This window comes from Bombina bombina, chromosome 5 (genome assembly GCF_027579735.1).
Source record: "Bombina bombina isolate aBomBom1 chromosome 5, aBomBom1.pri, whole genome shotgun sequence".
Taxonomy (NCBI): domain Eukaryota; kingdom Metazoa; phylum Chordata; class Amphibia; order Anura; family Bombinatoridae; genus Bombina; species Bombina bombina.
The window spans coordinates 230,091,926-230,117,746 of record NC_069503.1 but is presented as its reverse complement, the minus strand read 5'-3'; the positions used below and the strand labels follow the sequence as shown (position 1 = coordinate 230,117,746).

Sequence of the window (25,821 nt, the reverse complement as noted above, 5' to 3'; positions counted from 1 at the left end):
GTAAAATGGACAAGTTCCTAGAGGTGCCGGGGCTCCCAGAAGCTTTTCCTATACCCAAGCGGGTGGCGGACATTGTTAATAAAGAATGGGAAAGGCCCGGTATTCCTTTCGTCCCTCCCCCCATATTTAAAAAATTGTTTCCTATGGTCGACCCCAGAAAGGACTTATGGCAGACAGTCCCCAAGGTCGAGGGAGCGGTTTCCACTTTAAACAAACGCACCACTATACCCATAGAGGATAGTTGTGCTTTCAAAGATCCTATGGATAAAAAAATTAGAAGGTTTGCTTAAAAAGATGTTTGTTCAGCAGGGTTACCTTCTACAACCAATTTCATGCATTGTCCCTGTCGCTACAGCCGCATGTTTCTGGTTCGATGAGCTGATAAAGGCGGTCGACAGTGATTCTCCTCCTTATGAGGAGATTAAGGACAGAATCAATGCTCTCAAATTGGCTAATTCTTTCACCCTAGACGCCACTTTGCAATTGGCTAGGTTAGCGGCTAAGAATTCTGGGTTTGCTATTGTGGCGCGCAGAGCGCTTTGGTTGAAATCTTGGTCGGCTGATGCGTCTTCCAAGAACAAGCTACTTAACATTCCTTTCAAGGGGAAAACGCTGTTTGGCCCTGACTTGAAAGAGATTATCTCGGATATCACTGGGGGTAAGGGCCACGCCCTTCCTCAGGATCGGCCTTTCAAGGCAAAAAATAAACCTAATTTTTGTCCCTTTCGTAGAAACGGACCAGCCCAAAGTGCTACGTCCTCTAAGCAAGAGGGTAATACTTCTCAAGCCAAGCCAGCTTGGAGACCAATGCAAGGCTGGAACAAGGGAAAGCAGGCCAAGAAACCTGCCACTGCTACCAAGACAGCATGAAATGTTGGCCCCCGATCCGGGACCGGATCTGGTGGGGGGCAGACTCTCTCTCTTCGCTCAGGCTTGGGCAAGAGATGTTCTGGATCCTTGGGCGCTAGAAATAGTCTCCCAAGGTTATCTTCTGGAATTCAAGGGACTTCCCCCAAGGGGGAGGTTCCACAGGTCTCAGTTGTCTTCAGACCACATAAAAAGACAGGCATTCTTACATTGTGTAGAAGACCTGTTAAAAATGGGAGTGATTCATCCCGTTCCATTAAGAGAACAAGGGATGGGGTTCTACTCCAATCTGTTTATAGTTCCCAAAAAAGAGGGAACGTTCAGACCAATCTTAGATCTCAAGATCTTAAACAAGTTTCTCAAGGTTCCATCGTTCAAGATGGAAACCATTCGAACTATTCTTCCTTCCATCCAGGAAGGTCAATTCATGACCACGGTGGATTTAAAGGATGCGTATCTACATATTCCTATCCACAAGGAACATCATCGGTTCCTGAGGTTCGCATTCCTGGACAAACATTACCAGTTCGTGGCGCTTCCTTTCGGATTAGCCACTGCTCCAAGGATTTTCACAAAGGTACTAGGGTCCCTTCTAGCTGTGCTAAGACCAAGGGGCATTGCTGTAGTACCTTACTTGGACGACATTCTGATTCAAGCGTCGTCCCTTCCTCAAGCAAAGGCTCACACGGACATTGTCCTGGCCTTTCTCAGATCTCACGGATGGAAAGTGAACGTGGAAAAGAGTTCTCTATCTCCGTCAACAAGGGTTCCCTTCTTGGGAACAATAATAGACTCCTTAGAAATGAGGATTTTTCTGACAGAGGCCAGAAAAACAAAACTTCTAGACTCTTGTCGGATACTCCATTCCGTTCCTCTTCCTTCCATAGCTCAGTGCATGGAAGTGATCGGGTTGATGGTAGCGGCAATGGACATAGTTCCTTTTGCACGCATTCATCTAAGACCATTACAACTGTGCATGCTCAGTCAGTGGAATGGGGACTATACAGACTTGTCTCCGAAGATACAAGTAAATCAGAGGACCAGAGACTCACTCCGTTGGTGGCTGTCCCTGGACAACCTGTCACGAGGGATGACATTCCGCAGACCAGAGTGGGTCATTGTCACGACCGACGCCAGTCTGATGGGCTGGGGCGCGGTCTGGGGATCCCTGAAAGCTCAGGGTCTTTGGTCTCGGGAAGAATCTCTTCTACCGATAAATATTCTGGAACTGAGAGCGATATTCAATGCTCTCAAGGCTTGGCCTCAGCTAGCGAGGGCCAAGTTCATACGGTTTCAATCAGACAACATGACAACTGTTGCGTACATCAACCATCAGGGGGGAACAAGGTGTTCCCTGGCGATGGAAGAAGTGACCAAAATCATTCTATGGGTGGAGTCTCACTCCTGCCACCTGTCTGCTATCCACATCCCAGGAGTGGAAAATTGGGAAGCGGATTTTCTGAGTCGTCAGACATTGCATCCGGGGGAGTGGGAACTCCATCCGGAAATCTTTGCCCAAGTCACTCAGCTGTGGGGCATTCCAGACATGGATCTGATGGCCTCTCGTCAGAACTTCAAAGTTCCTTGCTACGGGTCCAGATCCAGGGATCCCAAGGCGGCTCTAGTGGATGCACTAGTAGCACCTTGGACCTTCAAACTAGCTTATGTGTTCCCGCCGTTTCCTCTCATCCCCAGGCTGGTAGCCAGGATCAATCAGGAGAGGGCGTCGGTGATCTTGATAGCTCCTGCGTGGCCACGCAGGACTTGGTACGCAGATCTGGTGAATATGTCATCGGCTCCTCCTTGGAAGCTACCTTTGAGACGAGACCTTCTTGTTCAGGGTCCGTTCGAACATCCGAATCTGGTTTCACTCCAGCTGACTGCTTGGAGATTGAACGCTTGATCTTATCGAAGCGAGGATTCTCAGATTCTGTTATCGATACTCTTGTTCAGGCCAGAAAGCCTGTAACTAGAAAGATTTACCACAAAATTTGGAAAAAATATATCTGTTGGTGTGAATCTAAAGGATTCCCTTGGGACAAGGTTAAGATTCCTAGGATTCTATCCTTCCTTCAAGAAGGATTGGAAGAAGGATTATCTGCAAGTTCCCTGAAGGGACAGATTTCTGCCTTGTCTGTGTTACTTCACAAAAAGCTGGCCGCTGTGCCAGATGTTCAAGCCTTTGTTCAGGCTCTGGTTAGAATTAAGCCTGTTTACAAACCTTTGACTCCTCCTTGGAGTCTCAATTTAGTTCTTTCAGTTCTTCAGGGGGTTCCGTTTGAACCCTTGCATTCCGTTGATATTAAGTTGTTATCTTGGAAAGTTTTGTTTTTAGTTGCAATTTCTTCTGCTAGAAGAGTTTCAGAATTATCTGCTCTGCAGTGTTCTCCTCCTTATCTGGTGTTCCATGCAGATAAGGTGGTTTTACGTACTAAACCTGGTTTTCTTCCAAAAGTTGTTTCTAACAAAAACATTAACCAGGAGATTATCGTACCTTCTCTGTGTCCGAAACCAGTTTCAAAGAAGGAACGTTTGTTGCACAATTTGGATGTTGTTCGCGCTCTAAAATTCTATTTAGATGCCACAAAGGATTTTAGACAAACATCTTCCTTGTTTGTTGTTTATTCTGGTAAAAGGAGAGGTCAAAAAGCAACTTCTACCTCTCTCTCTTTTTGGATTAAAAGCATCATCAGATTGGCTTACGAGACTGCCGGACGGCAGCCTCCCGAAAGAATCACAGCTCATTCCACTAGGGCTGTGGCTTCCACATGGGCCTTCAAGAACGAGGCTTCTGTTGATCAGATATGTAGGGCAGCGACTTGGTCTTCACTGCACACTTTTACCAAATTTTACAAGTTTGATACTTTTGCTTCTTCTGAGGCTATTTTTGGGAGAAAGGTTTTGCAAGCCGTGGTGCCTTCCATTTAGGTGACCTGATTTGCTCCCTCCCTTCATCCGTGTCCTAAAGCTTTGGTATTGGTTCCCACAAGTAAGGATGACGCCGTGGACCGGACACACCTATGTTGGAGAAAACAGAATTTATGTTTACCTGATAAATTACTTTCTCCAACGGTGTGTCCGGTCCACGGCCCGCCCTGGTTTTTTTTAATCAGGTCTGATAATTTATTTTCTTTAACTACAGTCACCACGGTACCATATGGTTTCTCCTATGCAAATATTCCTCCTTAACGTCGTTCGAATGACTGGGGTAGGCGGAGCCTAGGAGGGATCATGTGACCAGCTTTGCTGGGCTCTTTGCCATTTCCTGTTGGGGAAGAGAATATCCCACAAGTAAGGATGACGCCGTGGACCGGACACACCGTTGGAGAAAGTAATTTATCAGGTAAACATAAATTCTGTTTTTCTGTGACACTCTAAGCTATGGTTGGGCACTTTTATATAAAGTTCTAAATATATGTGTTTAAACATTTATTTGCCTTGATTCAGGATGTTCAACGTTCCTTATTTTCAGACAGTCAGTTTCATATTTGGGATAATGCATATGAATAGTTCAATTTTTTCTTACCTTAAAATTTGACTTTTTTTCCTGTGGGCTGTTAGGCTCGCGGGGGCTGAAAATGCTTCATTTTATTGCGTCATTCTTGGCGCGGACTTTCTTGGAGCAAAAATTTTCTTGTCATTTCCGGCCTCATACGTGTCATTTTTTTGACGTTTTTGCGCCAGAAAATGTCGGCGTTACCGGATGTGGCGACGTTTTTGGCGCCAAAAGCATTTAGGCGCCAAATAATGTGGGCGGCTTTTTTGGCGCTAAAAAATTCGAGCGTCATTGTTGTCTCCACAATATTTAAGTCTAATTATTTATTGCTTCTGGTTGCTAGAAGCTTGTTCATTGGCATTTTTTTCCCATTCCTGAAACTGTCATTTAAGGAATTTGATCAATTTTGCTTTATATGTTTTTTCTATTACATATTGCAAGATGTCTCAAATGGACTCTGAATCAGAAGCCACTTTTGAAAAACGCTTAACTGAGTTTCAGTTCTACCAAAGCTAAGTTCATTTATTTTAAATGTTATAAATGTTTATCTTTAGCTATGGTTTGTAATAAGATATTATGTTATACTTTTACATGCGGAATCCATTAGTATTTATGCTTTGTATATTTTCTTTTCTTACAAGAAATATTTAGAAGACTTATAAGAAATATTTTTCTGATTCTATGTTAAAGGCTTTGTCTGACTTCGTGCCTTCTAATAACATTTTTAGGTCTTTTTCACTTCTTTTTTAATTATTGAAGTTTCAAATGACCAACAACATACTGATTTATCCTTCTCTGATGATGTTTTTTTCTCTTTCAGAAATTCTCTTCATCAGATATTGACACTAACAAATCTACTTTTTTATAAATTTTTTATTAACCCCTTAATGACCGGACCATTTTTCAATTTTCTTACCCTTAATGACAATGGCTATTTTTACATTTCTGCAGTGTTTGTGTTTAGCTGTAATTTTCCTCTTACTCATTTACTGTACCCACACATATTATATACCGTTTTTCTCGCCATTAAATGGACTTTCTAAAGATACCATTATTTTCATCATGTCTTATAATTTACTAAAAAAAAAAAAAAAAAAATATGATGAAAAAATGGAAAAAAAAACACACTTTTTCTAACTTTGACCCCCAAAATATGTTAAACATCTACAATCACCAAAAAACACCCATGCTAAATAGTTTTTAAATTTTGTCCTGAGTTTAGAAATACCCAATGTTTACACGTTCTTTGCTTTTTTTGCAATTTATGGGGCAATAAATACAAGTAGCACTTCGCTATTTCCAAACCACTTTTTTTTTTCAAAATTAGCGCTAGTTACATTGGAACCCTGATATCTGTCAGGAATACCTGAATATCCCTTGACATGTATATATTTTTTTTTAGAAGACAACCCAAAGTATTGATCTAGGCCCATTTTGGTATATTTCATGCCACCATTTCACCACCAAATGCAATAAAAAAAAAAAAAAAGTTCACTTTTTCACAATATTTGTCACAAACTTTAGGTTTCCCACTGAAATTATTTACAAACAGCTTCTGCAATTATGCCACAAATGGTTGTAAATGCTTCTCTGGGATCCCCTTTTTTCAGAAATAGCAGACTTATATGGCTTTGGGGTTGCTTTTTGGTAATTAGAAGGCCGCTAAATGCCGCTGCGCACCACACGTGTTTTATGCCCAGGAGTGTAGGGGTTAATTAGGGAGCTTGTAGGGTTAATTTTAGCTTTAGTGTAGTGTAGTAGACAACCCCAAGTATTGATCTAGGCCCATTTTGGTATATTTTATGCCACCATTTCACCGCCAAATGCGAGCAAATAAAAAACTTAAAATTTTAAGCTTGTGCTATTATGGCAGAAATTGTTGTAAAAGCTTCTCTGGGATCCCCTTTGTTCAGAAATAGCAGACTTATATGGCTTTGGCGTTCCTTTTTGGTAATTAGAAGGCCTCTAAATGCTGCTGCGCACCACACGTTAATTATGCCAAGCAGTGAAGGGGTTTAATTAGGTAGCTTGTAGGGAGTTTGCAGGGTTAATTTTAGAGATCAGCTTCCCACCTGACACATCCCACCCCCTGATCCCTCCCAAACAGCTCTCTTCCCTCCCCCACAATTGTTCCCGCCATCTTAAGTACTGGCAGAAAGTCTGCCAGTACTAAATAAAGGAGTTTTTTTTTTTTTTTTTTTTTTAAATAAAAATAATAAAATATTTTAGCTGTGATGGACCCCTGCCTTAGCCCCAACCTCCCTGATCCCCCCTCCAGCTCTCTAACCCTCTCCCCTACCTAATTACCGCCATCTTGGGTACTGGCAGCTGTCTGCCAATACCCAGTTTGGCCCCAAAAAACCCCCAAAAAGTATTTTTATTTTATTTTTAACTAAAACTATTTCTGTAGTGTAGCAGCCCCCCCCCCCCCCCCAATACCCCCACCCCCTCCTAGATCCTTTTATATTTCAAAAAAATTTTTTTCCTTTTTCTCCCTTTTTTGCCCTCATTCATTGGTGTCAGTGTGGATAATGTGCACGCGCGCACCACGCACATGCACGTTCACGTGCACACTCAACCCCTTGTGCACGCACATCGTGCACGCGCGCACGCACCTTCACACCCGGATAGTGGACACTGGCAGTCTGGTACTATCGCTACCGGTGCAGAGAGGGCCACAGAGTGGCTCTCTTTGCATCGGAGGCTTGTAAAGTGGTATTGCAGGATGCCTCCATATCGAGGCATCACTGCAATACCCTCAGAGCTGCTGGAAGCATTTGTGATGGCTTCCAGCACTCTGTTAGACAACTGACGTACCAGGTACGTCCATTATCATTAACTGCTAGTTTTTGCATGATGTACCTGGTACGTCAGTTGTCATTAAGGGGTTAAAGTACATTTGTTCTTTGTTGAAGAGGTGTTGATTATTTTGGATATTAAGGTAACTAGTTCTTTAAGACTAGCTGACACTATTTCTGCCTTTTTATTCTTCTGTGATTTCAGAGGGTTTCTTTCCAATTCCCCATACTAGGGAATGGAATAGGCTGAGAATTCTTTTATTCCTTCTTCAAAGGTTTTAAGCTATATTCTTTGCCAGCAGTTAAATTCAATTTGGAGGGTTCTCCAATTTATTGGGGCTATCTCTAATTCTACTAATTATGCTATTGTTTCTATAGCAAAATAGTATTTATTTTCCTTTAGATAGTTGTATCTTATTTATGGAAAATTATTTTGTTTCAGGTACTTTTCTTAGTCCTGTGATTTATTTGGATATTGCAATTGCTTCATTTTCTCTGTTTACTTTAAGATCAAGTATCAGATTATGATTTATTTTAGCATTGTTAAAGGGACAACATTTACTAGACTAGGTGCTGTTGCATTTGTCTTGTTGTTTTGCATTTATTGATTATGCAAGTCCACTGTATTGGCTGGTCCTTTAAACCGGACTATCATGCTAATAATTTCATTTGTGTCTTCATTTTATTGAATATTTTCGCAAATGAGGGTTAATCTATGTCTTTAGCTTTTTTAGCTAGAAGAATTTTGTGATTTAAAAAAAAAAAAAAAATCAATTTTTCCTTTGTTCTAAGATAATCAATTATTTGTTTTATAATTGGATTCAATTCTTAACTGTTACTCTGGGCTTCAAGGTTGAGTTCTAAGACTAAAACTTTAAGCTTATACTAGTTTGGTTGTTCTTATTAAGCAACAAATTCCTGAGTTCTTTCCCAAGTAACATGTCTATAATTGGAGTTTGAAATCAGCTCCCTAATTTTGCAATGTACGTGCCGTATTCCAGCTTGGCTGGTAAGGGGCAGGTTAAGGCTTCTTTGAAATTTATTTTGTCCAAAATTTCTTTTTATTCCAGCAAGGCCAACACTTTCTTTAACTGTGTTTCTGTCCTATATATTTTGGGTACTGTTGAAGCATGGCTGGGCACCCATGGGGTTCAAGCGCTGCTCAGACCTGGAATCTTCTGGGGTATTTATTCCAGTTTCTTTTGAGGAACCGGGTTTTGGAGTTTTATTCAAACTATTTTGCCTTTTTATGGTCTTTGATAGCATTATTTGTTTTCATTAGATACAATAAATGCATATTTTCTTTTTTCTGTTTTCATTCAGATTATTTTCTGAGGATGCGGAATCTCATATGATTCACTTACTCTTCAGGACATAGTTAGAGGATCTTCTTTTCTAAAGCTCTTGATCCCTCACACAAGGGTCACCTTTTTTAGGTTTCCAGATAGTTTGTGTCACTGTCCTTGTCTCTATCAGACAAGGGATAATGTTATTGGGTTCCGTCTATCGGTACCTTTAGTCTCTATTATTTCCTTCAGTTGCTATATATGCATAGAAGTTTTAGGTCTTATGGCCACAGCATTGGATTCAATTCCCTTTACTCATTTTCTCTGGAAAGAACCTTTTCAGTCTTTTATAAGTGTTGTTTCTTCAAGAACATGGTTGGAGGATCAATTTACTAAAAAGTTCGTTTGATTCCTCAGACAAGGGTAACCTTTTTAGGTTTCCTGATGGATTCAGTGTTCTTGATTCTGTCTCTGACGGACAAGAGGCGTCTGAAATTGGTTTCAGCTTATCGAAACCTTCAGTCTCAATCATTCCCTTCGGTAGCCTTATGCATGGAAATTCTAGGTCTTATGACTGCTGCATTGGATGCGATTCCCTTTGCTCGTTTTCACATGCGACCTCTTCAGCTCTGTATGCTGAACCAGTGGTGCAGGGATTATACAAAGATATCTCAATTAATATCTTTAAAACCGATTGTTCGACACTCTCTGACGTGGTGGACAGATCACCATTGTTTAGTTCAGGGGGCTTCTTTTTGTTCCTCCAACCTAGACTGTGATCTCAACAGATGCAAATCTGACAGGTTGGGGAGCTGTATGGGGGTTTCTGACAGAACAAGGGGTTTGGCAATCTCAGAAGGTGAGATTACCAATCAACATTTTTGGAACTCCGTGCAATTTTCAGAGCTCTTCAGTCGTGGCCTCTTCTAAAGAGAGAGTCGTTCATTTGTTTCTAGATGGACGATGTCACAACCGTGGCATATGTCAATCATCAAGGAGGAACTCACAGTCCTCTGGCTATGAAAGAAGTCTCTCGAATACTTGTATGGGCGGAATCCAGCTCCTGTCTAATTTCTGCGGTTCATATCCCAGGTATAGACAATTGGGAAGCGGATTATCTCAGTCGCCAAACACTACATCCGGGCGAATGGTTTCTTCACCCAGAGGTATTTCTTCAGATTGTTCAAATATGGGGACTTCCAGAAATAGATCTGATGGCTTCTCATCTAAACAAGAAGCTTCCCAGGTATCTGTCCAGATCCAGGGATCCTCAGGCGGAAGTAGTGGATGCATTGTCACTTCCTTGGAAGTATCATCCTGCTTATATCTTTCCGCCTATAGTTCTTTTTCCAAGATTCTAAGGAACGTTCGTTTATTCTGCTGGTGGCTCCAGCATGGCCTCACAAGTTTTGGTATACGGATCTTGTCCGGATGGCCACTTGCCAACCGTGGACTCTTCCGTTAAGACCAGACCTTCTATCGCAAGGTCCTTTTTTCCATCAGGTTCTCAAATCCTTCAATTTGAAAGTATGGAGATTGAACGCTTGATTCTCAATCATAGAGGTTTCTCTCACTGTGATTAATGCTATGTTACAGGCTCGTAAAACTGTATCTAGGAAGATATTATAGAGTCTGGAAGATTTTCATTTCTTGGTGTTTTTCTCATCTTTTTTCTTGGCATTCTTTTAGAATTCCTAGAATTTTACAGTTTCTTCAGGATGGTTTGGATAAGGTTTGTCTGCAAGTTTCTTGAAAAGTCAAATCTCTGCTCTTTCTGGGGGTTTTTTTTCACAGAAAGATTGCTAGTCTTCCTGATATTCATTGTTTTGTACAAGCTTTGGCTCGTATAAAACCTGTTAAGTCAATCTCTCCTCCTTGGAGTTTGAATTTGGTTCTGGGGGCTCTTCAAGCTCCTCCGTTTGAACCTATGCATTCGCTAGACATTAAATTACTTTCTTGGAAAGTTTTGTTTCTTTTGGCCATCTCTTCTGCTAAGAAGAGTTTCTGAATTATCTGCTCTTTCTTGTGAGTCTCCTTTTCTGATTTTTCATCAGGATAAGGCGGTGTTGCGAACTTCTTTGAAATTTTTACCTAAGGTTGTGAATTCTAAACAACATTAGTAGAGAAATTGTGGTTCCTTCATTGTGTCCTAATCCTAAGAATTCTAAGGAAAACTCGTTGCATTCTTTGGATGTAGTTAGAGCTTTGAAATATTATGTTGAAGCTACTAAGGATTTCCGAAGGACTTCTAGTCTATTTGTTATCTTTTCCGGTTCTAGGAAAGGTCAGAAGGCTTCTGCCATTTCTTTGGCATCTTGGTTAAAATCTTTGTTTCATCATGCCTATGTCGAGTCGGGTAAAACTGCGCCTCAAAGGATTACAGCTCATTCTACTAGGTCAGTTTCTACTTCCTGGGCGTATAGGAATGAAGCTTCAGTTGATCAGATTTGCAAAGCAGCCACTTGGTCTTCTTTGCATACTTTTACTAAATTCTACCATTTTGATGTGTTTTCTTCTTCTGAAGCAGTTTTTGGTAGAAAAGTACTTCAGGCAGCTGTTTCAGTTTGATTCTTCTGCTTATAATTTCAGTTTTTTTCATTATAAGATTTAAACTTTATTTTGGGTGTGGATTATTTTCAGCGGAATTGGCTGTCTTTATTTATCCCTCCCTCTCTAGTGACTCTTGCGTGGAAGATCCACATCTTGGGTAGTCATTATCCCATACGTCACTAGCTCATGGACTCCTTGCTAATTACATGAAAGAAAACATAATTTATGTAAGAACTTACCTGATTCATTTCTTTCATATTAGCAAGAGTCCATGAGGCCCACCCTTTTGTGGTGGTTATGATTTTTTTGTATAAAGCACAATTATTCCAATTCCTTATTTTTTATGCTTTCGCACTTTTTTCTTATCACCCCACTTCTTGGCTATACGTTAAACTGATTTGTGGGTGTGGTGAGGGGTGTATTTATAGGCATTTTGAGGTTTGGGAAACTTTGCCCCTCCTGGTAGGAATGTATATCCCATACGTCACTAGCTCATGGACTCTTGCTAATATGAAAGAAATGAATTTATCAGGTAAGTTCTTACATAAATTATGTTTTTTTTATTTTATTTTGGTGTTTTATATGAAGTGTAGGATCCCCCGCCCCCCCAAAACAGCTCTCTATGCCTCGACCTATGGGCCGCCATCTTAGGTGTCTGCCAGTACCCAGTTTACTAACAAATTTGCCCTGGTTTTTTTTCCTAAAAAAAATAAACACCCTATTTTCTGTAGTGTAGCTTCCCCCCCTCAATACCCTACCCCCTCCTGGATCTTTTTCCAAAAGTTTTCCCTTTCCCTTATTCCCCCTTTGGCTTACAATTGATGACCGTGTGCACTCCCGAGCACACGGTCATCCATTTCTTTCATGGTGGTGAGAGTCCTCGTTTTCCTTTTTCTTTTGTCATTTTCAATCTTTCTACTTCTCCTTTCTTGGCTATACATCATACTAGAATACCAGAAAGGTGGGAGAGATTAAGTGCTCTTAGAGCTTTGGGAATCTTTACCTCCTAGTTATCAGGGGTTGAATCCCCCAGGCATAATTCAGCCAATAAGCAATGAATACCTCGATAATTCAATATAACTTTCTCCTAGTTATAACCGATTTTCAATAAATGTATGCTTTTATACAAAACCAATTTAACGCGTATAATCGCTGCCCTGTGCATAAAAGAATTGTGTGCAATGTTGCTTTTATTTCTGTCTTTATAATTCAATCTGGGTGCACACACTGCTAGGTTCAGTCACAGTAGACTTTAGCAATAAACAATTTATAGTTTTTTTCTTTTCTTCCTGTAATACGTTGTATTTAATTCTTCTTTTTTTCCTCTAGGAAAGGATGTGGGCGTCCGGATTGGGCCATATTTGGTCGGTTAACGGAACATAATGAAACCATTCTGTTTAAGGAAAAGTTTTTGGACTGGACGGAAATGAAGAGGCCAAATGAGAAGATATTGTGTGAGGAACTCCCCAAACAAAAGGCAATAGTTCAATATAATTAACTACAGTTTTACTTACTAGAACTTTTAAAGTAGATATCTATTTGTTGAGAATTGTCTAGACATTACCATCATGTATTCTATGAAAATGTTGCATATGTTAAACCTGAGGGGTTTACTGTTTCTAGTAAAACCAAACAATGTAAAAAGCCTTTGCAATATTCAGAATTTGATCAATAAGTTGTTTTTTTTTTACTTTTTTTTATTTTGTTTTTATAAACAGGAAGAAATGCAGGAAGATGTCAAGTCATATGATATCATGAAGATGGTTCCGGTTCCCAAGACTGCTGTAGGCACAGTCCTTGATGGGTTTAATATTGGTCGTGGTTATGGGTTAATTGAAGGAGAAGATTGCAGGCAGTATGAGATAACTACCATCTCTGTTGATGTTTGGCATATTTTGGAATTCGACTACAGTAGACTTCCAAAGCAGAGTATTGGGCAGTTTCATGAGGGTGATGCGTATGTCGTCAAATGGAAGTATATGGTCAGTGCTACTGGTAAGTTATAATTTGTATCCTTACAGCGAATTTGAAGATTTTGATATTGTAATATAAACTGTTTAATTATATTTAGTTAAATACACTTTACAATATTTCTTTTAAAAGTAAAAGTGCAGGCTCCAGACTTAACACTGCTAAATTCCCCACAGCCATTGATTGCAATGTCTAGTGACTAATTTATAACTCCCTAATTGGCCACACCAGAGAAGGAAGCCTAAGTTGCAAAATTGGCGGTGCCCTTTGCTTTATGAGCACTAAAGTTGTTTTGTTTTTACTGAATTTTTTCAAACATTAAATAACATAATCTTTAAAAAAATACATTTGCATATTATCAGACTAATCTTTGTTGTGCTTACATTATTCAGTCTGTTTGTTTAAATTACAATATGGAATGACGGTCATTAAAGGGATGTTCAACGCCTGACTCCACAAAACTATTTAGATATGTTGTTATGCTTATGAAACTACAAACATTGGACATTTTCAGATTATTGAATAGGAAAGGAGAGGAAGATATGCATGCTAATACTACCATATATTGTCACACTACATTCCTAATTGAGTTATTTATCAGAAAAAATTATCTTTAGTTAGCATTTTTCTCTTTTTGTAGGTGTGTGTGTGTGTGTGTGTAATATGTGTGTGTATTATTATTATTATTATTATTATTATTTTTTATTTTTTTAAGTTGGACAGCGTCAAAAAGTGGAGCATGTGAGAGTAGCTGGGAAGGAGAAGTGTGCATACTTTTTCTGGCAGGGAAGACATTCTACTATAAGTGAAAAAGGAACTTCGGCCCTAATGACAGTAGAGCTTGATGAAGAAAGAGGAGCACAGGTAAGTACCTTGTTTCAGGTGTTAGTTCTGCTGCGATTGATTGGTTGACTTTCCAAATAAATACTTTCACATTTTTTTTTTTTAAATAATTTGTCAAATGGGCATATTTACAACCATGCACCCTTAAAGGGACAGTCAACACTAAAATTGTTATTGTTTAAAAAGATAAAGCCTTTAAAACACTTTGCACAACCAACATTGTTGTTATATGAAAGGGACAGTCAAGCCCAAAAAAACCTTTCATGATTCAAATAGGGCGTCATTTTAAACAACTTTCCAATTTACTTTTATAATCAATTTTGCTTTGTTCTCTTGGTATTCTTAGTTGAAAGCTAAATCTAGGAGGTTGATATGCTAATTTCTTAGACCTTTAAAGGGACAGTAAAGTAAAAAAAAATCTTTCATGATTTAAATAGGGCATGTCATTTTAAACAACTTTTCAATTTACTTTTATTACCAATTCTGCTTTGTTCTCTTGGTATTGTTAGTTGAAAGCTAAATCTAGGAGGTTCATGTGCTAATTTCTTAGACCTTGAAGACTGCCTCTAATCTGAAAGTATTTTGACAGTTTTTCACCACTAGAGGGCGTTAGTTCATGTGTTTCATATAGATAACATTGAGTTCAGGCACGTGAAGCTCCTAGGAGTCAGCACTGATTGGCTAAAAATGCAAGTCTGTTAAAAGAACTGAAATAAGGGGGCAGATTGCAGAGGCATAGATACAAGGTAATCACAGAGGTAAAAAGTATTATAACTGTGTTGGTTATGCAAAATAATAAATGGATATCTACCTTTATAAAGGGATATCTACCTTTTTTTAAACAACAAAAATTCTGGTGTTTACTGTCCCTTTAAGGTTGCCTCTAATCTGAAAGCATTTTGACAGTTTTTCACCTCTAGAGGGAGTTAGTTTGTGTTTCATATAGATAACATTGAGCTCATGAAGTTACCTAGGAGTGAGCACTGATTGGCTAAAATGCAAGTCTGTCAAAATAACTGAAATAAGGGGGCAGTTTGCAGAGATATAAATACAATGTAATTAAAGAGCTAAAAGGTATATTAATATAACAGTGTTGGTTGTGCCTGGGGAATGGGTAATAAAGGGATTATCTAACTTTTCTAACAACAAAAAGTCTGCTGTAGACTGTCCCTTTAATATACTTTATAACATTTAAACCTCTAAATGTCTGCCTGTTTTTAAGCCACTACAGACAGCCTTTTATCACATGCTTTCTCCAACATAGGTGTGTCCGGTCCACCACGTCATCCTTACTTGTGGGATATTCTCTTCCCCAACAGGAAATGGCAAAGAGCCCAGCAAAGCTGGTCATATGATCCCTCCTAGGCTCCGCCTACCCCAGTCATTCTCTTTGCCGTTGCACAGGCAACATCTCCACGGAGATGGCTAAGAGTTTTTTGGTGTTTAAATGTAGTTTTTATTCTTCAATCAAGTGTTTGTTATTTTAAAATAGTGCTGGTATGTACTATTTACTCTGAAACAGAAAAGAGAAGAAGATTTCTGTTTGTGAGAGGAAGATGATTTTAGCAAACGTTACTAAAATCGATTGCTGTTTCCACACAGGACTGTTGAGATGAAGTAACTTCAGTTGGGGGAAGCAGTTGGCAGACTTTTCTGCCTGAGGTATGATGGCCACATTTCTAACACGACTTGGTAATGCTGGAAGGCTGTCATTTTCCCTATGGGGACCGGTAAGCCATTTTCTTAGATTAAGTATGAGAATAAAGGCTTTATAAGGGCTTAAAAAACTGGTAGACATTTTTCTGGGCTAAAACGATTACTTGCTAAGCATATTTGACAGATTATAGCGCTTTATAATTATTATAATCTTGGGGATTGTTGTTAAAAAACGGCAGGCACTGTATGAACACCTTTTTCAGATGGGGGCCTTTCTCTAGTCATAGGCAGAGCCTCATTTTCGCGCCACTAATGCGCAGTTGTTTTTGGAAGGCAAGGCATGCAGATGCATGTGTGAGGAGCTAAGATACACTGAAAAAGCTTACAGAAGGCGTCATTTGGTATCGTATTCCCCTCTGGGCTTGGTTGGGTCTCAGCAAAGCAGATTCCTGGGACTGTATAGGGGTTAAATGTAGAAACGGCTCCGGTTCCGTTATTTTAAGGGTTAAAGCTTTCAAATTTGGTGTGCAATACTTTTAAGGCTTTAAGACACTGTGGTGAAATTTTGGTGAATTTTGAACAATTGCTTCATACTTTTTCGCATATTCAGTAATAGTGTGTTCTGTTTAAAATTTAAAGTGACAGTAACGGTTTTATTTTAAAACGTTTTTTGTGCTTTGTTGACAAGTTTGACAAGTTTAAGCCTGTTTAACATGTCTGAACCATCAGATAAACAATGAAAGCCAATGTGTCTCCCCATTTAAATATATGTGATAATTGTGACATGGTGTCCAAACAAAGTAGGGACAATGATGCCACAGATAATAATAGTGCCCAAGATGATTCTTCAGATGAGCGGAGTAAGCATGGTACTGCATCACCCCCTTCTGTGTCTACACCAGTTTTGCCCACACAAGAGGCCCCTAGTACATCTAGTGCGCCAATACTTATTACTATGCAACAATTAACGGCTGTTATGGATAATTCTATTGCAAATATTTTATCTAAAATGCCTACTTATCAAAGAAAGCGCGATTGCTCTGTTTTAAACACTGAAGAGCAAGAGGACGCTGATGATAACGCTTCTGACATACCCTCACACCAATCTGAAGGGGCCAGGAGGGAGGTTTTGTCTGAGGGAGAAATTTCAGATTCAGGGAAAATTTCTCAACAAGCTTAACCTGATGTTGTAACATTTAAATTTAAATTAGAAAATCTCCGCGCACTGCTTAAGGAGGTTTTATCTACTCTGGATGATTGTGACAATTTGGTCATTCCAGAGAAATTATGTAAGATGGATAAGTTCCTAGAGGTTCCGGTGCCCCCCGATGTTTTTCCTATACCCAAGCGGGTGGCGGATATAGTAAACAAGGAATGGGAAAGGCCCGGCATACCTTTTGTGCCTCCCCCTATATTTAAGAAATTATTTCCTATAGTCGACCCCAGAAAGGACTTATGACAGACAGTCCCTAAGGTCGAGGGGGCGGTCTCTACTCTAAACAAACGCACTACTATTCCCATAGAAGATAGTTGTGCTTTTAAAGATCCTATGGATAAAAAATTAGAGGGTTTGCTTAAAAAAATGTTTGTTCAGCAAGGTTACCTTCTTCAACCAATTTCATGCATTGTTCCTGTCACTAAGGCAGCGTTTTTCTGGTTCGAAGAACTAGAAAAGTCGCTCGATAAAGAATCTTCGTATGAGGAGATTATGGGCAGAGTTCATGCACTTAAATTGGCTAACTTTTATTCTAGATGCCGCTTTGCAATTAGCGAGATTAGCGGTGAAAAATTCAGGGTTTGCTATTGTGGCGCGCAGAGCGCTCTGGCTGAAGTCTTGGTCAGCGGATGTGTCTTCCAAGACAAAATTACTTAACATCCCTTTCAAGGGCAAAACACTGTTTGGGCCTGATTTGAAAGAGATTATTTCAGACATCACCGGAGGAAAGGGCCACGCCCTTCCTCAGGATAGGTCTTTTAAGGCTAGAAATAAGCCTAATTTTCGTCCCTTTCGCAGAAACGGACCAGCCTCTACCTCTACATCCTCTAAGCAAGAGGGTAATAATTCTCAACCCAAACCAGCCTGGAGACCGATGCAAGGCTGGAACAAGGGTAAGCAGGCCAAGAAGCCTGCCACTGCTACCAAAACAGCATGAAGGGATGGCCCCCGATCCGGGACCGGATCTGGTGGGGGGCAGACTTTCTCTCTTTGCTCAGGCCTGGGCAAGAGATGTTCAGGATCCTTGGGCACTAGAAATAGTTTCTCAAGGTTATCTCCTGGAATTCAAGGAACTACCCCCAAGGGGAAGGTTCCACAGGTCTCAATTATCTTCAAACCAAATAAAAAGACAGGCATTCTTACATTGTGTAGAAGACCTGTTAAGGATGGGAGTAATTCATCCAGTTCCAATAAAAGAACAAGGGATGGGGTTTTACTCCAACCTGTTCATAGTTCCCAAAAAAGAGGGAACGTTCAGACCAATTCTAGATCTCAAGATCCTAAACAAATTTCTCAGGGTCCCATCGTTCAAAATGGAAACCATTCGAACGATCCTTCCTACCATCCAGGAAGGTCAATTCATGACTACGGTGGATTTAAATGATGCGTACCTCCATATTCCCATCCACAAGGAACATCATCAGTTCCTAAGGTTCGCTTTTCTGGACAAGCATTACCAGTTTGTGGCACTTCCATTCGGGTTAGCCACTGCTCAGAGAATTTTCACAAAGGTACTAGGGTCCCTTCTAGCGGTTCTAAGACCAAGGGGCATTGCAGTAGTACCGTACTTGGACGACATCCTGATTCAAGCGTCGTCTCTGTCAAAGGCAAAGGCTCATACGGACATCGTCCTAGCCTTTCTCAGATCTCACGGATGGAAAGTAAACATAGAAAAAAGTTCTCTTTCCCCGTCAACAAGAGTTCCCTTCTTGGGAACAATAATAGACTCCTTAGAAATGAGAATTTTTCTGACAGAGGTCAGAAAATCAAAACTTCTAAGCTCTTGTCAAGTTCTTCATTCTGTTCTTCGTCCTTCCATAGCGCAGTGCATGGAAGTAATAGGATTGATGGTTGCAGCAATGGACATAGTTCCTTTTGCACGAATTCATCTAAGACCATTACAACTGTGCATGCTCAGACAGTGGAATGGGGATTATACAGACTTGTCTCCGACGATTCAAGTAGATCAAAGGACCAGAGATTCACTCCGTTGGTGGCTAATCCTGGACAATCTGTCACAGGGAATGAGCTTCCGCAGACCAGAATGGGTCATTGTCACGACCGACGCCAGTCTGGTGGGCTGGGGGGCGCGGTCTGGGAACCCCTGAAAGCTCAGGGTCTTTGGTCTCGGGAAGAATCTCTGCTCCCGATAAACATTCTGGAACTGAGAGCGATATTCAATGCTCTCAAAGCTTGGCCTCATCTAGCAAAGGCCAAATTCATAAGGTTTCAATCAGACAACATGACGACAGTTGCTTATATCAACCATCAGGGGGGAACAAGGAGTTCCCTGGCGATGGAGGAAGTGACCAAGATAATTCAATGGGCGGAGGATCACTCCTGCCACTTATCTGCAATCCACATCCCAGGAGTGGAAAATTGGGAAGCGGATTTTCTGAGTCGTCAGACATTCCATCCGGGGGAGTGGGAACTCCACCCGGAAATCTTTGCCCAAATAACTCAATTATGGGGCATTCCAGACATGGATCTGATGGCGTCTCGCCAGAACTTCAAGGTTCCTTGTTACGGGTCCAGATCCAGGGATCCCAAGGCGACTCTAGTAGATGCACTAGTAGCACCTTGGACCTTCAACCTAGCTTATGTTTTCCCACTGTTTCCTCTCATTCCCAGGCTGATAGCCAGGATCAACCAGGAGAGGGCTTCGGTGATCTTGATAGCTCCTGCGTGGCCACGCAGGACTTGGTATGCAGACCTGGTGAATATGTCATCGGCTCCACCATGGAAGCTACCTTTGAGACAGGACCTTCTTGTTCAAGGTCCATTCGAACATCCAAATCTGGTTTCTCTCCAACTGACTGCTTGGAGATTGAACGCTTGATTTTATCAAAGCGTGGGTTTTCAGATTCTGTAATAGATACTCTTATTCAGGCTAGAAAGCCTGTAACTAGAAAGATTTACCATAAGATATGGAAAAAATATATCTATTGGTGTGAATCTAAAGGATTCCCATGGAACAAGATAAAAATTCCTAGGATTTTATCCTTTCTACAAGAGGGTTTGGAGAAGGGATTATCTGCAAGTTCTCTGAAGGGACAGATTTCTGCGTTATCTGTTTTACTTCACAAAAGGCTGGCAGCTGTGCCAGACGTTCAGGCGTTTGTTCAGGCTCTGGTTAGAATCAAGCCTGTTTACAGACCTTTGACTCCTCCCTGGAGTCTCAATCTAGTTCTTTCAGTTCTTCAAGGGGTTCCGTTTGAACCCTTACATTCCATAGATATTAAGTTATTATCTTGGAAAGTTTTGTTTTTGGTTGCAATTTCTTCTGCTAGAAGAGTTTCAGAGTTATCTGCTCTGCAGTGTTCTCCACCCTATCTGGTGTTCCATGCAGATAAGGTGGTTTTGCGTACTAAGCCTGGTTTTCTTCCGAAAGTTGTTTCCAACAAGAATATTAACCAGGAGATAGTTGTACCTTCTTTGTGCCCGAATCCAGTTTCATAGAAGGAACGTTTGTTACACAATTTGGACGTAGTCCGTGCTCTAAAATTCTATTTAGAGGCAACTAAAGATTTCAGACAAACTTCTTCTTTGTTTGTTGTTTATTCTGGTAAAAGGAGAGGTCAAAAAGCAACTTCTACCTCTCTCTCTTTTTGGCTTAAAAGCATTATCCGATTGGCTTATGAGACTGCCGGACGGCAGCCTCCTGAAAGAATCACGGCTCACTCCACTAGGGCTGTGGCTTCCACATGGGCCTTCAAGAACGAGGCTTCTGTTGACCAGATATGTAAGGCAGCGACTTGGTCTTCTCTGCACACTTTTGCCAAATTTTACAAATTTGATACTTTTGCTTCTTCGGAGGCTATTTTTGGGAGAAAGGTTTTGCAAGCCGTGGTGCCTTCCATCTAGGTGACCTGATTTGCTCCCTCCCATCATCCGTGTCCTAAAGCTTTGGTATTGGTTCCCACAAGTAAGGATGACGCCGTGGACCGGACACACCTATGTTGGAGAAAACAGAATTTATGCTTACCTGATATATTACTTTCTCCAACGGTGTGTCCGGTCCACGGCCCGCCCTGGTTTTTTTAATCAGGTCTGATGAATTATTTTCTCTAACTACAGTCACCACGGTATCATATGGTTTCTCCTATGCATATTTCCTCCTGTACGTCGGTCGAATGACTGGGGTAGGCGGAGCCTAGGAGGGATCATATGACCAGCTTTGCTGGGCTCTTTGCCATTTCCTGTTGGGGAAGAGAATATCCCACAAGTAAGGATGACGCCGTGGACCGGACACACCGTTGGAGAAAGTAATTTATCAGGTAAGCATAAATTCTGTTTTTTTATTTGCTTTTCTCAACAGGAGACTGCTAGTTCATGTGGGCCATATAGATAACATTGTGTTCACACCTGTGGGGTTATTTAAGAGTCAGCACAACACAGAACTAATTGGCTAAAATAAGTCAATAGATAATAATTAAAAAGTCATGTGATCAGGGGGCTGTCAGAAGATGTTTAGATACAAGGTAATCACAGAGGTAAAAAATGAATTTTATGCTTACCTGATACATTTTGTTTCTTTCTTGACACAGTGAGTCCACGGATCATCATAATTACTATTGGGAATATCACTCCTGACCAACAGGAGGAGACAAAGAGCACCACAGCAAAGCTGTTAAATACCACTCCTATACCCACAACCCCCAGTCATTTGGTAAAGGAGAAAGGAAGTAATATGAGGTGCCTGAGGTTTATATAAAAATAAACTGTCTGAAAATACAGGGCGGGGCGTGGACTCACCGTGTCAAGAAAGAAAGAAAAATTTATCAGGTAAGCATAAATTTCATTTTCTTTCTAATGACACGGTGAGTCTACGGATCATCATAATTACTATTGGGAATCAATACCAAAGCTAGAGGACACGGATGAAAAGGGAGGGACAAGACAGGTAACCTAGAAAGGCACCACTGCTTGAAGAACCTTTCTCCTAAAAGAAGCCTCAGCTGAAGCAAAAGTATCAAATTTGTAAAATTTTGAAAAAGTGTGTAAAGATGACCAAGTGGCAGCCTTGCAAAGTTGATCTTTAGAAGCTCCATTTTTGAACGCCCAAGTAGAGGAAACAACTCTCGTGGAATGAGCCATGATTTCTTTCATGTAATTAGCAAGAGTCCATGAGCTAGTGACGTATGGGATATACATTCCTACCAGGAGGGGCAAAGTTTCCCAAACCTTAAAATGCCTATAAATACACCCCTCACCACACCCACAATTCAGTTTTACAAACTTTGCCTCCGATGGAGGTGGTGAAGTAAGTTTGTGCTAGATTCTACGTTGATATGCGCTCCGCAGCAAGTTGGAGCCCGGTTTTCCTCTCAGCGTGCAGTGAATGTCAGAGGGATGTGAGGAGAGTATTGCCTATTTGAATGCAGTGATCTCCTTCTACGGGGTCTGTTTCATAGGTTCTCTGTTATCGGTCGTAGAGATTCATCTCTTACCTCCCTTTTCAGATCGACGATATACTCTTATATATACCATTACCTCTGCTGATTCTCGTTTCAGTACTGGTTTGGCTTTCTACAAACATGTAGATGAGTGTCCTGGGGTAAGTAAATCTTATTTTCTGTGACACTCTAAGCTATGGTTGGGCACTTTGTTTATAAAGTTCTAAATATATGTATTCAAACATTTATTTGCCTTGACTCAGAATGTTCAACTTTCCTTATTTTTCAGACAGTCAGTTTCATATTTGGGATAAATGCATTTGTTTCAATCATTTTTTCTTACCTTAAAAAATGTGACTTTTTCCCTGTGGGCTGTTAGGCTCGCGGGGGCAGAAAATGCTTCATTTTATTGCGTCATTCTTGGCGCTGACTTTTTTGGCGCAAAAATTTTTTTCTGTTTCCGGCGTCATACGTGTCGCCGGAAGTTGCGTCATTTTTTGACGTTTTTTTGCGTCAAAAATGTCGGCGTTCCGAATGTGGCGTCATTTTTGGCGCCAAAAGCATTTAGGCGCCAAATAATGTGGGCGTCTTTTGGCGCTAAAAAATATGGGCGTCACTTTTGTCTCCACATTATTTAAGTCACATTATTTATTGCTTCTGGTTGCTAGAAGCTTGTTCACTGGCATTTTTTTCCCATTCCTGAAACTGTCATTTAAGGAATTTGATCAATTTTGCTTTATATGTTGTTTTTTTCTTTTACATATTGCAAGATGTTCCATGTTGCAACTGAGTCAGAAGATACTTCAGGAAAATCACTGTCCAGTGCTGGAGCTACCAAGCTAAGTGTATCTGCTATAAACTTTTGGTATCTGTTTCTCCAGCTGTTGTTTGTATTGCATGTCATGTCAAACTTATTAATGCAGATAAAATTTCCTTTAGTACTGTTACATTACCTGTTGCTGTTCCGTCAACATCTAATTTTCAGAGTGTTCCTGATAACATAAGAGATTTTATTTTTTAAATCCATTAAGAAGGCTATGTCTGTTATTTCTCCTTCTAGTATACATAAAAGTCTTTTAAAACTTCTCTTTTTTCAGATGAATTTTTAAATGAACATCATCATTCTGATACTGATAATGGTTCTTCTGGTTCAGAGGTTTCTGTCTCAGAGGTTGATGCTGATAAATCTTTGTATTTGTTCAAGATGGAATTTATTTGTTCTTTACTTAAAGAAGTATTATTTGCATTAGAAATAGAGGATTCTGGTCCTCTTGATACTAAATGTAAACGTTTAAATAAGGTTTTTAAATCTCCTGTAGTTATTCCAGAAGTGTTTTATCTCCCTGATGCTATTTCTGAAGTAATTTCCAGGGAATGGAATAATTTGGGTAATTTATTTACTCCTCCTAGACGTTTAAGCAATTATATCCTGTGCCATCTGACAGATTAGAGTTTTTTGGGACAAAAATCCCTAAGGTTATGGGGCTGTCTCTACTCCTGCTAATGTACTACTATTCCTACGGCAGATAGTACTTCATTTAAGGATCCTTTAGATAGGAAAATTGAATCCTTTCTAAGAAAAGCTTACTTATGTTCAGGTAATCTTCTTAGACCTGCTATATTTTTAGCGGATGTTGCTGCAGCTTCAACTTTTTGGTTAGAAGCTTTAGCGCAACAAGTAACAGATCATAATTTTATAGCATTATTATTATTCTATAACATGCTAATAATTTTATTGGTGATACCATCTTTTGATATCATTAGAGTTGATGTCAGGTATATGTCTCTAGCTATTTTAGCTAGAAAAGCTTTATGGATTAAACTTGGAATGCTGACATGTCTTCTAAGTCAACTTTGCTTTCCCTTTCTTTCCAGGGTAAATAATCATTTTCGTTCCTTTCCTCACAACAAGGAACAAAAGCCTGATCCTTCATCCTCAGGAGCGGTATCAGTTTGGAAACTATTTCCAGTTTGGAATATATCCAAGCCTTATAGAAACCTATAGCCAGCTCCTAAGTACCTATGAAGGTGCGGCCCTTATTCCAGCTCAGCTGGTATGGGGCAGATTACGTTTTCTTCAAAGAAATTTGGATCAATTCCGTTCTCAATCTCTGGTTTCAGAACATTGTTTCAGAAAGGTACAGAATTGGCTTCAAGTTAAGGCCTCCTGCTAAGAGATTTTTTTTCTTTCCCGTGTCCCAGTTAACACAGCAAAGGCTCAGCATTTCTGAAATGTGTTTCAGATCTAGAGTTGGCTGGAGTATTTATGCCAGTTCCAGTTCTGGAACAGGGGCTGGGGTTTTATTTTATCTCTTCATTGTACCAAAGAAGGTCAATTCCTTCAGACCAGTTCCGGATCTATCATTATTGAATCGTTATGTTAGGATACCAACATTCAAGATGGTTACTGTAGGACTATCCTGCCTTTTGTTTAGCAAGGGCATTATATGTCTACAATAGATTTACAGGATGTGTATCTGCATATTCCGATTCATCCAGATCACTTTTAGTGTCTGAGATTCTCTTTTTAGACAAGCATTACCAGTTTTTTGGCTCTACCGTTTGGCCTAGCCTCAGTTCCAAGAATTTTTTTCAAAGGTTCTCGGTGCCCTTCTTTCTGTAATCAGAGAACAGGGTTTTGGTATTTCCTTATTTGGACGATATCTTGGTACTTGCTCAGTCTTCTCATTTTCGAAGAATCTCATACGAATCGACTTGTGTTGTTTCTTCAAGTTCATGGTTGGAGGATCAATTTACCAATCAATTCATTGATTCCTCAGACAAGGGTAACCTTTTTAGGTTTCTAGATAGATTCAGTGTCTATGACTCTGTCCTTGTCAGACAAGAGAAGTTTAACATTGATATCAGCTTGTCAAAACCTTCAGTCACAATCATTCCCTTTGGTAGCCTTATGCATGGAAATGTTGGGTCTTAGGACTGCGGCATCAGATGCGATCTCCTTTGCTCGTTTTCACATGCGACCTCTTCAGCTCTGTATGCTGAACCAATGGTGCAGGGATTACTCAAAGATATCTCAATTAATATCTTTAAACCGATTTTACGACACTCTCTGACATGGTGGACAGATCACCATCGTTTAGTTCAGGGGGCTTCTTGTTCTTCCGACCTGGACTATAATCTCAACAGATGCAAGTCTTACAGGTTGGGGAGCTGTGTGGGGGTATCTGACGGCACAAGGGGTTTGGGAATCTCAGGAGGTGAGATTTCCGATCAATATTTTGGAACTCCGTGCAATTTTCAGAACTCTTCAGTCTTGGCCTCTTCTGAAGAGAGAGTTGTTCATTTGTTTTCAGATAGACAATGTCACAACTGTGGCATACATCAATCATCAAGGAGGGACTCACAGTCCTCTGGCTATGAAAGAAGTATCTCGAATTTTGGTTTGGGCGGAATCCAGCTCCTGTCTAATCTCTGCGGTTCATATCCCAGGTATGGACAATTGGAAAGCGGATTATCTCAGTCGCCAAACGTTGCATCCGGGCGAATGGTCTCTTCACCCAGAGGTATTTCTTCAGATTATTCAAATGTGGGAACTTCCAGAAATAGATCTGATGGCTTCTCATCTAAACAAGAAACTTCCCAGGTATCTGTCCAGATCCCGGGATCCTCAGGCGGAGGCAGTGGATGCATTATCACTTCCTTGGAAGTATCATCCTGCCTATATCTTTCCGCCTCTAGTTCTTCTTCCAAGAGTAATCTCCAAGATTCTGAAGGAATGCTC

General features: G+C 40.3%; 1 protein-coding gene across 15 annotated transcripts in view; it reads left to right on the top strand.

Annotated features, from left to right (window-relative positions):
• Positions 1-25,821, top strand: part of SVIL (supervillin) — a 766,609-nt gene that overhangs the window by 701,536 nt on the left and 39,252 nt on the right. For all 15 annotated transcript variants that reach the window (XM_053713887.1, XM_053713886.1, XM_053713892.1 and 12 more), the window contains 3 exons: positions 12,327-12,474; positions 12,716-12,992; positions 13,684-13,832. In XM_053713887.1, coding sequence (XP_053569862.1) covers positions 12,327-12,474; positions 12,716-12,992; positions 13,684-13,832 — 574 coding nt within the window. The remainder of the gene's footprint in view (positions 1-12,326; positions 12,475-12,715; positions 12,993-13,683; positions 13,833-25,821) is intronic.